The sequence below is a fragment of the Chiloscyllium plagiosum genome, chromosome 12 (genome assembly GCF_004010195.1).
Source record: "Chiloscyllium plagiosum isolate BGI_BamShark_2017 chromosome 12, ASM401019v2, whole genome shotgun sequence".
NCBI lineage: Eukaryota > Metazoa > Chordata > Chondrichthyes > Orectolobiformes > Hemiscylliidae > Chiloscyllium > Chiloscyllium plagiosum.
The window spans coordinates 45,684,973-45,698,190 of NC_057721.1; the positions used below are offsets into that span (position 1 = coordinate 45,684,973).

The 13,218-nt window shown below is 37.6% G+C and overlaps 1 protein-coding gene across 1 annotated transcript in view; it reads left to right on the forward strand.

The window, feature by feature from the left end:
- The window catches only part of wdr3 (WD repeat domain 3), a 63,298-nt gene that overhangs the window by 39,547 nt on the left and 10,533 nt on the right, over nt 1-13,218 (forward strand). The window contains exons 13-19 of the mRNA XM_043701531.1: nt 481-582; nt 1,461-1,546; nt 4,069-4,204; nt 5,490-5,546; nt 6,480-6,580; nt 9,377-9,488; nt 11,515-11,649. Of these exons, the coding sequence (XP_043557466.1) occupies nt 481-582; nt 1,461-1,546; nt 4,069-4,204; nt 5,490-5,546; nt 6,480-6,580; nt 9,377-9,488; nt 11,515-11,649 (729 nt within the window). The remainder of the gene's footprint in view (nt 1-480; nt 583-1,460; nt 1,547-4,068; nt 4,205-5,489; nt 5,547-6,479; nt 6,581-9,376; nt 9,489-11,514; nt 11,650-13,218) is intronic.

A 13,218-nucleotide genomic window follows, 5' to 3' on the forward strand; every position in this document is an offset into this window, starting at 1 on the left:
GTGGTGGAGGCTGGTACAATTGCAACATTTAAGAGGCATTTGGATGGGTATATGAATAGGAAGGGTTTGGAGGGATATGGGCCGGGTGCTGGCAGGTGGGACTAGATTGGGTTGGGATATCTGGTCGGCATGGACAGGTTGGACTGAAGGGTCTGTTTCCATGCTGTACATCTCTATGACTCTATAACTCATTGTTAGTGAATTGGTCAGTGAAAGGAAGAAGGGTATTGATGAGAAAAGACACATGTTGTCCAAGCTTTGTCTTGAAAATTTAGATTCTTAATGGTATTTTTCAAAGCTTGGAACACTTAAAAATTCTTAATCATCAACTGATGTGTCTTTGACAAAAAGTAAGAGACAGCAAATAAAAGACATTAATCTATATAACATATAAGTAACATCTCTGAATACTAACATACATCTGCATTACATTATGTATTGACTGCAATTGTATTTACTGTCCCTGCTTTTTCACTGTAGTCTGGAAAGCTACAGCTCTTTGAGTTATCCTCTGGGAATTTGTTGGAGACACATGATGCCCATGATGGAGCAGTGTGGTCCATTTCATTGGCACCAGACCAGGTAATGCATCCTGCTGAATAGTTTATTTTAGGTAAGATTTTAAAATTACTCTTGTGTTGCCCTTACTCAAATTTCCTTGAAATCCATATCAAGCAAGCTGTCCGAGTCACACAATCTGGTACATGTACTTTTAAGAGTTAGTTTGTTGAAAATGAGGCCAATCTTTTGTTAGCAGGTAAGGATGAGTATGAAAATTTGATATGGTTTATGCATGCAGTGGTCATCTAAAGAATAAATTACGGCAACCAATGTATAATTCAGTGCATCTGTATGTAACATTCTGGCTGTGGAGGGAGCACGAAAGCTAACTGCTGAGTAAACCAACTACACCACTGTAAGATAGAGTATGGGTCTCAGCATTAATGTATTGTGTCATCTGCGCAGATAATAGCAACATCTTTCAAACGTTGACTGCAGTCGATTAAAAGGGGTGTAACCATTGCTTTCCTGAAATACATTTGAGATAAACTATATATGCTAGCTTTGCTAACAATGCCTTTTCGCTGTAAAAGAATAAGTTTAAAGAGAAAGTCCTCCTCTTCTACTCTTTTCTTCAGTTTAACATTTTTAGATTTCAAATGAATATCAAAAAGTACTCCTGCACCTTGACAACTGATTATTAATCAAATGGTTCTCAGTGGCAGAAGAAAAATTAATATACCATGGTTAGATATTGAATCTCATCTCCGCTATCCCTTCACAGTAAATGCAAAATGTCTTGATGATAGGAGAAAACTGTCATTGTCTCTGGGTTAAGTTTCAATTGAAAGCCAAGACGGAAAAATAATGGTTTTCTTTTGAACAATGTTGAACAACTTCATCCACTAACACATGTTTTATTGAGATTTAAAAATGTTATATATCATTCTTTATTCCAGCGTGGTTTTGTTTCCGGAAGTGCTGACAAGATGGTGAAGTTTTGGGAATTTGAATTGGTGAAAGATGAAAATACAACACAGACAAGGTATGTAATGAAAGGTAAAATAAAATCGAGCTACTTAATTAATTAACAAATAATGTTAAAGCTGATTGGACTGTCATGATAGCTAAACATATTTATCCATTTAATAGACAAGTTATGTATTTCAGGAAGGTCTCAGCTATGACCATTACTCCGTGCTAAGTAATTGATCTCAGCCCCTGGTTCAAGAGAAAAACCTGTTAAGGTTTCCCCTTGTAATCCCTGCTGTGACAATATTCAACTAAACTTACACAAAACATCATGTGTTCAGCTTCTTTTGATCTGAAAATGTGAAATTCATAATCATGAAGGTATACATTATATGAATAAGAAGGGTTTGGAGGGATATGGGTTGGGTGCTGGCAGGTGGGACAGATTGGGTTGGGATATCTGGTCGGCATGGACGGGTTGGACTGAAGAGTCTGTTCTCATGATGTACATCTCTATGACTCTATGACATGTAGATATTAGACAAAGATTGAAGTATATACTCCGTCCAATCAGACGGTGAACACAAACATATCCTCCTAAAAATTTGCACTCCTATGGCACCTTTAATATTTAGAAGAGTCCCATAATGCTTCACAGAGACTATGCATAATTAAGCATTGAGCCAAAGAAAGACTCATTAGGAAGCGTGACCAAAAGCTTGAACAAACAAGCACGATTTAAGAAAGAAATGAAAACTGAAAGATGGAGGGATCTGAGGAGAGAATTTGTAACCGGAAGCGCAAATTTAAGTGTTAAGGGAAAGAAGGGATTGGAATACAAGAGTTTGGAGCAAGTCGATTGGGAAGTTTGAGAATGTGTGGAGCTGAAGGAGGTTACAATGGTAAAGATTTAGGTCATGAAGGGATTTAAAGATAAGACCTGTAAATTTAGAGATATTGGGACACTTGGAATTAATGTATTTCAGGAAGAAGGGGGATTATGCATGAGCAGGACTTTGGGGTGTTTATAGAATCTCGACTGTAGGATTTTACGTGGACTGATAGAAGTTGAAGAGGAGAGGGCAGGGCTCTGGCATTAGCAAATCAGTTCTGGATGATGCAGTACTTCGCCAGTTCAGTCCTGATGCATTCAAGTTTGTAGTCATTGGACTTGAGAATTTGGAGATCTACCAGCTAAAATGGGAGGTGGTGAAAGTTTTACTAGTGATGACAGCATCAAATTTGAAGTTACCAGCTATGGAATTATTATAGCAAATGACTGAACAAAGCTAGGCAGTTAGGAAAAAAATGATGTGGCTGGAAGCAACACAGTAGAATTTTGCCAGGGTAGATATAAGAAATGACATTGGAAGGCACCAGGCAGATGTGGATGGTAAGAATTCCAAGTGAGTAGTTAGAGGTGGCTTTGTTAATGATTAATTCCACAGGAGATGATGAGATTGAGAGAATTATGGGTGGCACGGTGGCACAGTGGTTAGCACTGCTGCCTCACAGCGCCAAGAGACTTGGGTTAAATTCCCGCCTCAGGCCACTCTCTGTGTGGAGTTTGCACATTCTCCCCGTGTCTACGTGGGTTTGCTCCGGTTTCCTCCCACAATCCAAAAATGTGCAGGTTAGGTGAATTGGCCATGCTAAATTGCCCTTAGTGTTAGGTGAAGGGGTAAATATAGGGGAAATGGGCCTGGGTGTGTTGCGCTTCGGCGGGTCGGTGTGGACTTGTTGGGCCGAAGGGCCTGTTTCCACACTGTAAGTAATTGTCATGAATCTTGGTAAGATAGTTTATATGGAGGGCGAGCTTTAGGCATTATTAGACAGCAATGAACTTGGAATGTTGCTAAGCATATTTTGAGAAGACCAAGGGAGGGACAGAGGATAAATATGTTTAAGCAGAAGGGGTGGCTGGTAGTTGAGGGCAACAACAGTGGAAGAGCACACAAATTGAAGATTAGCAATAAATTAGAGTCGGATGGAGCAAGAGGTTTGAGATGAGAGAGATAACAATTAGAAGGAATGAGTGATTGGAAAGGGAGATGAGAAACGCCAAAAGTATAAAAATAAGAGCCAACCATCTATCTACATAAGCTAACCATTTCATCAATGGTTCTAGATATTTTAACTCCACTACCCTTTTCAAAGTTTTTGTCCAGAGTCTGAAAAACATTCTGACGCTGTTTTTTTTAGATTAGATTATTTACAGTGTGGAAACAGGCCCTTCGGCCCAACAAGTCCACACCGACCCTCCAAAGGGCAACCCACCCAGACCCATTCCGTTACATTTGCCCCTTCACCTAACACTACGGGCAACTTAGCATGGCCAGTTCACCTAACCTGCACATCTTTGGACTGTGGGAGGAAACTGGAGCAAATTTTCCTTTGGTAATTTGTCAGTCCTCCTTGTCCTGCTGCCTTAATTTAGTTATATTTCAAATGTAATACAAATATGTTTTTTTTCCCAAATTGTCTCCTTTCGAACACAGGTCTTTGTAATAATTGATCATATTGATTTTACATATGCAATGTAGCAACTTCTAGGTTGCTTATCTTCACCTATGTTCTGTTATTCCTGAATTACAGACTCTCTTTGAATCATATTCGCACTCTGCAGCTCGATGAAGACATCTTGTCTGTCTGTTACAGCCCTAATCAGAGGTTGCTAGCGGTATCACTGCTTGATTGTACTGTTAAAGTATTCTACACAGACACGCTGAAGGTAAGCATTGCTTTAGGGACCCCATAAAACCTGGTGAAATGCATTTAGAAAATAAGTCCTTCCTCACTGAACAAAAGTTGCTACCTTCATATATAAAATAGATATATGCTTAAAGTCAAACAACCAAGAAGGGAGCAGTATTTAAATAAAGAAAAAAATGTTCTAACAAGCAAAATATTTGTTATCCTGATGCTTACCTTCAAAATGTGATACATGATTTAGAAGGTGGTCCCTTAAACCCACTATGCTATATCTAACCAATTAGTCCCATAACCCTTTCACTGTTTTCTTTTAGCTATTTAATTCATTTTTAAGGGTTGTTATTGCATCTGCTTTACAACTGCTTTTTTCAAAGGAAGATAACGTTATTCAGTTCTATAAAGTTATGGCCTTTTCTTTGTTTTGTATTATTACAGGGTATGTAGTGTGTGAACTATTCTACCAGATTAACAATCTTAAAGTTGAAATTCTACCATGATAAAATGTGAATCAGGTGAAATATAGATCTAGGCAAATGCTGCCTGACCTGCTGTGCTTTTCCTGCACCACTCTAATCTAGACCCTGAAATATAGATCTGTAAATTGTAAAGTAACATGAAAAACAAACACAGACAGTTCTGGTGTGTCATAAAACTCCAACTGGTTTACTAATAACCTTTTCAAAAGAAGGCCTGTCCCCCTATGGAAGTTTGACCTACAGATTCAGAGTCCAGCCTGGTACTGCAACAAAACCGATTGAGACTTTGGAGAAAGTGATGTCACTCCACTTTAATTCAGAGCCATCTTAGGCTTTCACACTTGACCCAGGAGTTTAATGGCATTGCAAAATCAAAAGCAGTTTGTATAATCATTTAACTTAGAATTGCACTCTCAATAAATCTTTGCAGCAGAGGCATGCTTGGAATTGTAATGCTTTAAAATCCACAGAGAGGTAAGCCACTGTCCTATGCTGTGGTGTGCCCAAAGTAGACTGTGCAGATCACATCATCAATGATAGTACAAGCTGGAAAGAGAAACAAAATGTGTCAAGTTTATAGTTGAGAAAAAAGTGGTTGAATTTATTGTGATGACTTACAATGATGACCAAATACTGCAGAAGTGAGGCAGCTTCGTAAAATGCATGCAGATATTTCCAGATGCTTAATGTGGGGAATTTTACACTTCTATAAGCTGACTTTGTTTTAATAAAATGATCTTTTACACTTGTAGCGCGAAAAGAAAAACAGATAATGTGATCTAGAAAAATGGCCAGTTCTAATATTTATTCTTTTTGTTTTATGTCTAGTTTTTCCTGTCTCTTTATGGACACAAGCTCCCTGTGCTCTGTATGGATATCTCCGATGTAAGTTTGTGCATCTTTGTGACATCGGTTCAACATTAGTGTTTGTTGTGAAATAAAAAGACAATAAATTATTTCAAGATGTTTTGGACAAATTAAAATACAAATTCACATTTCTTTTATCTTATTACACTTTGGCATATGGTTGCACCCACCACCAGAAATAAAACGGAGGTGGATTTTTCGTGAAATCAAAGCAAAGCAATTGTGCACATCATTGAGTGATTGCTTCATTTCAACTAATTTAGCAAGTCTACTGGATCAGTTTTATTATTTCATGTTCCCAGTAGAGATTGCTCTTATCGGGTCAAAGATAAAGCTGCAACACAATCATGCAAATTATTGATCTGCATTCTTATCATGCAGGATTCCTGTTGTTAATGCAAGAAGCACTGACATGATGCTATTATTGATGAGGTATAGGTCTAAAAACATAATTGAGCTGTCTACTCATGATTCTTTTCTTACACAAAAATACTTTTAAGTGTACCTGGAGGAAAGGGTTTTCTGTGTGTTCTATTCACATAGCTGGTCTGTGTTTTGTTCACATCAATTATCTCCTACTTCTGCAGTGGAAGAATACGTTGAACATTTGCTTGGATAATTCTTCAAAATACAGAGAATTTGACTTTTGTTTTTTGAAAATGAGTTTTCTCTATTGAAAATCATAATTAAGAAGCTGGAAAGCAATAGTATTTATAGGTCACCTATCTGTCAGCATGTTTCCATATATACAGTAATAGGCTCAACATCTCTTTTTGGGACAGATATGAATGCAGGACTGTGTTTATTTTGGGTCCTGGTAACAAAATAACTTTAGAAAATTACCAAGCAATTGCTTTATTAATATGAGTACGTTTTACTTCTCAATTCTTCTTTATATAATGTTTTTCCCTGCTTTTGTTTTCAGTTCACTGTTTTTCGTATCTTTTGTAGGACAGCAATCTAATTGCAACTGGGTCAGCTGACCGGAATGTGAAAATTTGGGGATTGGAATTTGGTGACTGTCACAAATCTCTCTTTGCTCACGATGACAGGCATGTTTTAATTTTCTGATGGACTTAAATGTTTTGCTGCCAATATTGACTTCATGTGATCATGGGAGGAGCACTGACACACTATTTGAAAGACTGATTTTGTTAACAGCATTGTTCCTTTTCCAGATTGTACTAGGAAATTTTTTCAAAGTCTGTGCCAGTTTAATAATGCAATCATCAATGTAAAGGTGCAATATCTATTTCATGACTTGAGATTAATTTCAAGAATTATGTATAGTTAATACATTTGAAGGGTAATAGTTGCTTTGGGCAGTGCTGCCATTTAAATGGATATCATTTGTATCTCATGTTGTGGGCTTGGTGAAATGTGATGCATATCTTACTTGTCAGAAAAGATCCAATCATTACTTACTTAAGCAATGTGCTGTTCTTACTCTTTTTTTTGTCTAAACTTAGATTTACATTTGTTGAGCACTAGTTAGGAGTAATCTATGTTCATCTTGCTATTCTGTTTCTGAATGTGTACTGTGTGGAAATAGATAAAAAGAGGAAGAAATATTGTAATTGATATATGGAAAAAGTAATTTGTATGAGTATTCCAAATAAGTTTAACATTTGTATAAAAGTATTTCGAAGAAATATATGGTAAAAAACATCAAAACTAAGTAGCTGACAGTATAAGAATCCAGGAACAATTAAAGTGCTATACATGTAGGTATATTCCTACCATGGTGACTATCAAGTCCTACATTGATATTAATCTGAAGTCATTACAATTGCTGTCAAATATTTCAAATGGTTGTAATTACTGGAACAGAAATTTTGCAGTTCTGGTAGTTTTTTTTTAAACTTAAATGCTTTAACTTTTAAATGGTTACAACTGTAAACTTAAGCTGAAATAATTACAAGTTCAGAATGAGAATGCAATGGTGGAGTGGCAGGGTGAAAGACAGAATAACCAGTTAGTTGTAAGGACATTGAAAAACAGGGAGAAAGTGAGGACTGCAGATGCTGGAGATCAGAGTTGAGTGTGTGGTGCTGGAAAAGCGCAGCTGGTCAGGTCAGGTAGCATCCAAGGAGTAAGAAAATTGATGTTTCAGGCAAAAAGCCCTTCATCAGGAACCTTCATCATAATTCCTGATGAAGCACTTATGCCCGAAACGTTGATTTTCCTGCTCCTTGGACGCTGCCTGACCAGCTAATCTTTTCCAGCAAAACACTCTTGACCCACATTGAATAACAGGTGATTTTTAAAAATTCACTATGAGTGAATTGAAATACAACTGCAACATACTTAATTATAAATGGAGCTATGTTTTAATATGTATTGAACACAATAAGTTTATAGAATTGGAATGTGTTAAAATATCTAGCTAACCTTTGCCTGGCAAATGTGGCTCATTTATTGAATTATATAACCAATTGGCACACATTTAAAAACTGAACTGCCCTTCAGTTAAAATGTTTTTAATGTGGAATGGGAATATGTTTCAATCTTCTCCAAGAAAATATCAGGAGACCAAAATCGGTGTCTCTGGTCCTTGTTACAAACTCTGTTTACAAGCCACAGCTGTGTTTCCCTCCGAGAACTTCCGGATGTTGAACTAGATTCTTTCCAACATTGGAGTCATACTTGACCATAAGGTGAACTTCTGACTACATGTATATATCATTATTATGACAGTCTAGTCCCAACTCTATGAAATTGGCCAACTTTGCCCTGACTCGGCTCTTCTCTGCTGAAACCTTCATCTGTGTCTTTATTACTTTGGACCTGACTACTCCTGGTTGGCCTCTATATTCCACCCATGTGTACTTGAGATGATCCATATCTTTAATACCCATGAACTAGACCCATGTCACAATTATCCTGACGATAGTCACCAATCTACATGCAACTCCTGGTTAAATAACAGCTCTTTTACCTTTCCTATCCTTATAAACTCCTTAGATCCATGGACCTAAGATGTCTGTTCTCCTCTATTTCTGGAATCTTCAGTATACCCAGTTTTTTATTGAGGGTAGTGTTGTAGTAATTCTAAAATTCCAGTTCCAGTTCGGTGTGTTCAATGCATATTAAATATAGCTGTGTTTATAATTAAATACATTACAGCTATAGTATTTCCAAAATCTGTCCTCTACCTTTCAATCTTCCTTTAAGATGCTCTTAAGGCCTCACATTTGATCAAGCTTTTGATTATCTACCTGAATATTTTCTAACGTAACTTGATATCAAAGTGATTCAAAATACACCAGCTAAATATTTTGGGACAAACTGTTACCTGATAGGTGTTATATAAATCTTAGCCCTAATGTGGTCAACGTACATTAAAGAGAGACTTGCAAAATTCTGCAGTCATATACAATTTGAGTGTTTCATGAAAAAAAATAAACTCATGGTTAATTACTAAGAAAAGGACTATTTTGTAGCAAAATCGAAAAGATCCAATCATTACTTTTTTCTTGTTGTGGTTCTGTTCGCCGAGCTGGGAATTTGTGTTGCAGACGTTTCGTCCCCTGTCTAGGTGACATCCTCAGTGCTTGGGAGCCTCCTGTGAAGCGCTTCTGTGATCTTTGCTCCGGCATTTGTAGTGGTTTGTCTCTGCCGCTTCCGGTTGTCAGTTCCGGCAGATATAAATCACTATAAATGCTGGAGGAAACATCACAGAAGCGCTTCACAGGAGGCTCCCAAGCACTGAGGATGTCACCTAGACAGGGGACGAAATGTCTGCAACACAAATTCCCAGCTCGGCGAACAGAACCACAACAACGAGCACCTGAGCTACAAATCTTCTCCAATCTTTGATTACTTTTTTCTTGCCTGTTTCCCTGCAGTGTAATGTCTTTGAGGTTTGTGCCAAAAACTCACCTCCTCTTTACTGCTGGGAAGGATCGGAAGATCAAACAATGGGATGCTGACAAGTTTGAGCACGTTCAGACATTGGAAGTGAGTATAGCTTCAACCATAGGAATACCAGCCTATACAAATGATAAAGAGTGTGGCTATTCAAATAGAAGTTACTAAGTTATTTTTCCATCTGAACGGTGGTTGGCTGCTTTAGAAAGCCTTTCCTATTTATATTTGTTCGAATAAATACACAGGGCACCATCATCACCTAGAAAAGAAGATTGCTCGAAAAATACTTGTTTTGAATTTATGTTCAAAACTAATTAACTCATTATCAAAGCGCACAGTAGTTAAAAGGTAAACTATAGCTCAAATCTACATGTTTTAATGATCCTTATTCAATCATTGGTCAAACTTAAATTTTTCTTTTAAATACAATGCACCCATCGGCTAAGCAGTATTGTTTTTGAATCCTACTCAGTGATGTTTCAGCGTGGAAAGACTGTACTTTGTACTTAATCGTCTTTTAAAACTCTTGTACTTCTACTCCTTAGCTGATTATCCCCTGTAAGCAGGATGTTAGAAATAAATGTTTTGGAAGCTTAAGATTATCTTTCTGTTTTGAATGACAGGTGGGGTTGGGATAACATCATTATTTTGTAACTATTGTATATATTGCTAGGCTTGGCTTTATTGTTATGGAGAGGGATTAAGCAAGGCATTGCCCCAGGGTCAAAGGGAATAACAATGCTAACTGCGCTGAGTCTATGACGTTTTTAGTTGATTTGCCGATCACCATCAGCACAGAGTGAAAAGTGTAAGATTGGAAAACTAATTTGTAGAAGCAAAGTAATTTAATGTGAGACTTACTTTTGATTGATTTTACTTATTTTGTGAAAGAACCAGAATACCCTATTTTGTACATCTGGTGTGATTCATCTTATGGAAAATGAATCATGTCAGATAGAACAAGCATTATCCAATGCATAGGAGGTTGAGGGATAACTTTATAGAGGTTTATAAAATCATGAGAGGCATAGATAAAGTGAATAGCAAAGGTCTTTTCTGGGGGAGTTCAAAACTAGGGCCCATGTTTTTAAGATGAAAAGAGAAAGGTTTAAAAGGAATCTGAGGAGCAACTTCTTCCACATAGAGGGCAGTCCATATGTTGAATGAACTGCTAGAGGAAGTGGTAATTGCAGTTACAGTTAAAACATTTAACAGAAATTTGGATAGGTACATGATTAGGAAAGGTTTGGAGGGATATGGGCTGAATGCAGGCAGATGGAACTAGTTTAGTTGGGAAACCTGGTCAGCATAGTTGAGTTGGACCTAAGCGTCTTTGTCCATGGGTTGCATGACTCTACAGTAAATTTATTTTGTTGAGTGGCAATGAAAGTATGTCCCAATTTAAGGAAGCGATATTTTCATGAGGCAGCCCTGACATCCCCAAAGGATGAAAGTACTGAAAAATATAAACTCACTAAGAAAATAACTTTGTAAGAAATAAATTTTAGAGATCACTAAGTTATAAGATTGGTTTTGAAAGTTCTTCATTACTTGTTTCATCACTTCACTGACAGGTTCCACAACACAGAATCTTAATCTTGTCATTTTAAATATCAGTCCTTTAATGAGTAAACTGCATATTGGAATCTAACTGGTGTTGGATATCTTAAGCATCATCACTATTGTAAGCAAACTAAAAGAGAAATTGATGGAGAAATTCAGCTGGTATGACAGCATCTGTGGTGAGAAAACATTATTAACATTTCAAGTCTAGTGATTCTTGTTTAGAGCTCTGAACTCAGAGCATTAATGCTGTTTTCTGCACACAGATGCTGCTAGACAGGCTGAGTTTCTCCAGCAATTTCTGTTCTTGTTTGTTTCCGAACTCCAGCATCAGCATTTCTTTGTTTTATATCACTATTGTAAGTATTGATTAGTATTTTCACATGAATTAGTTTTTGTGTTATCAGCAAACTAAATGCCTCTAGAGATATATGTACTCCTGTAATTGTTTGCAAATTATGATGCTTTTCTTGTTTTTTATATATTTGTGAAACCTGCATAATTGCCAATACGTCTGGCTATTGCTTTTTTTTAATATTTGTTTTCCTAACAGGGCCACCATGGAGAAGTATGGTGTATTGCCATTAGTCCTAATGGAGATCACATTGTTTCTTCCTCTCATGATAAATCTCTTCGGCTGTGGGAACGAACAAGAGAACCGATCATCCTGGAGGAAGAGAGAGAAATGGTAATGTGTCTTTTACTGTTATTGGAGGGGAAAGCAGGTTTGCTTTATTTGAAATAGGTCTGTGAAGGAGCAGGGTTATGACAGAGCTTGTGAGTAATGCGTGTTTTCAAGGCAGCTGTTGCTCAAGGAAAATCTGTTTGTGTAGTGGAGAAACATTGCCTTCTGGAACCTGGGGCTAACTGCTAATGAGGAACTTGTGTTTTTGAGAATCTGGGTTGAGATTGGTTAAAATTAGACCATCTGTGTTTCAACATGTTCCTTTCAGGAATATGTTAATTAAACAAAACATCAGTTAGCTGATGAAGAAACAGCGATCCAAAGGCCAGTGCTTCCAAATAAATCTGTTGGAATATAACCTGGTGTCCACCCCCAATCCCAACATTGGCTCTTCCACTTCTTGAACATCTTCAGTCTTTGAAATGTAGAGACATTCACAATACTATCATAAAAGAGGCTGAAGGATTTTGACCAAGAAACAGAGGTCACCATGGTGGAGCAATAAAAATAAGGTCCAGAGTTAGAGGTGTGCAGACATCGTAGAGGTTTGTAAGGCTAAGAAACTTTATCAAGGAGGGGTTGGGGAAGTGGATGTCTTAATGATCGAAGAGAAATAAACTCAAAAGCACATCTTGGAACACATATCAGATCTCATACCAGATAAATCGTCTAATTCCACATATTGGTGGTCACTAGGCAGAGGGTGGAATCAGTGTCGTAGGAAGGGTATTGTACCAGAAGGCGTTTAATTGCTGATTATTGCACAATGTTCAACATAATTCAGAACTCCTTAGATACTGAAGCAAACTGTGTCAATATGCAGCTAGACCTGGGCAATATCCATGTTGATAAGTGGCAAGTCACATTTATGCCATAGAAGTGCCAGGCAATGACCATATCCAACAAGAGAGAATCTCATCCGTCACTCCTTAACATTCAAAGGCATTGCCATCAGCGAATTCTTCACTGTCAACATCCTTTCGATTATCATTAACCAGAAACTAAACAGGACCAGCCATATACACTGTGTGGCAAATCAGAATCTAAGAATTCTGCATCAAGTAACTCCCCTCCTGTCTCCCCAATACTTAAAATCATCTACAAGGCAAAGGTCAGGAGTGTAGTGCGATAGCCCTCATTTGCCTGGGTGAGTGCAGCTGCACCAACATTTGAGGAACTTGACACTATCATGGACAAGGCATCCCGCTTGATTGGCATTTTATCCATTACCATCAACATTCACTCCCTACACCACTGACACATAGTGGCAGCGGTTTGTACCATATATAAGATACACTGCAGTAACTCACTAAGTCCTCCCTGACAGTGATGGAAATATATCACTGTCTATTGGTCAAAATCCCTAAACCCCTTTTCTGATAGTATTGTGAGTGTTCCTACATTCCAAAGACTGCGGAGATTCAAGAAAGCACTTCACCACCACCTAAGCAAAGGTAATTAGTGATGGGCAAAAAAATGCTGACCCAGCCAGCGATGCCAGTACCTTGAATGAATAAGAAAAAAAATTTGCTTTTGTTTGTTCCACTATGTAGTTGGAGAAAATTTATGCTG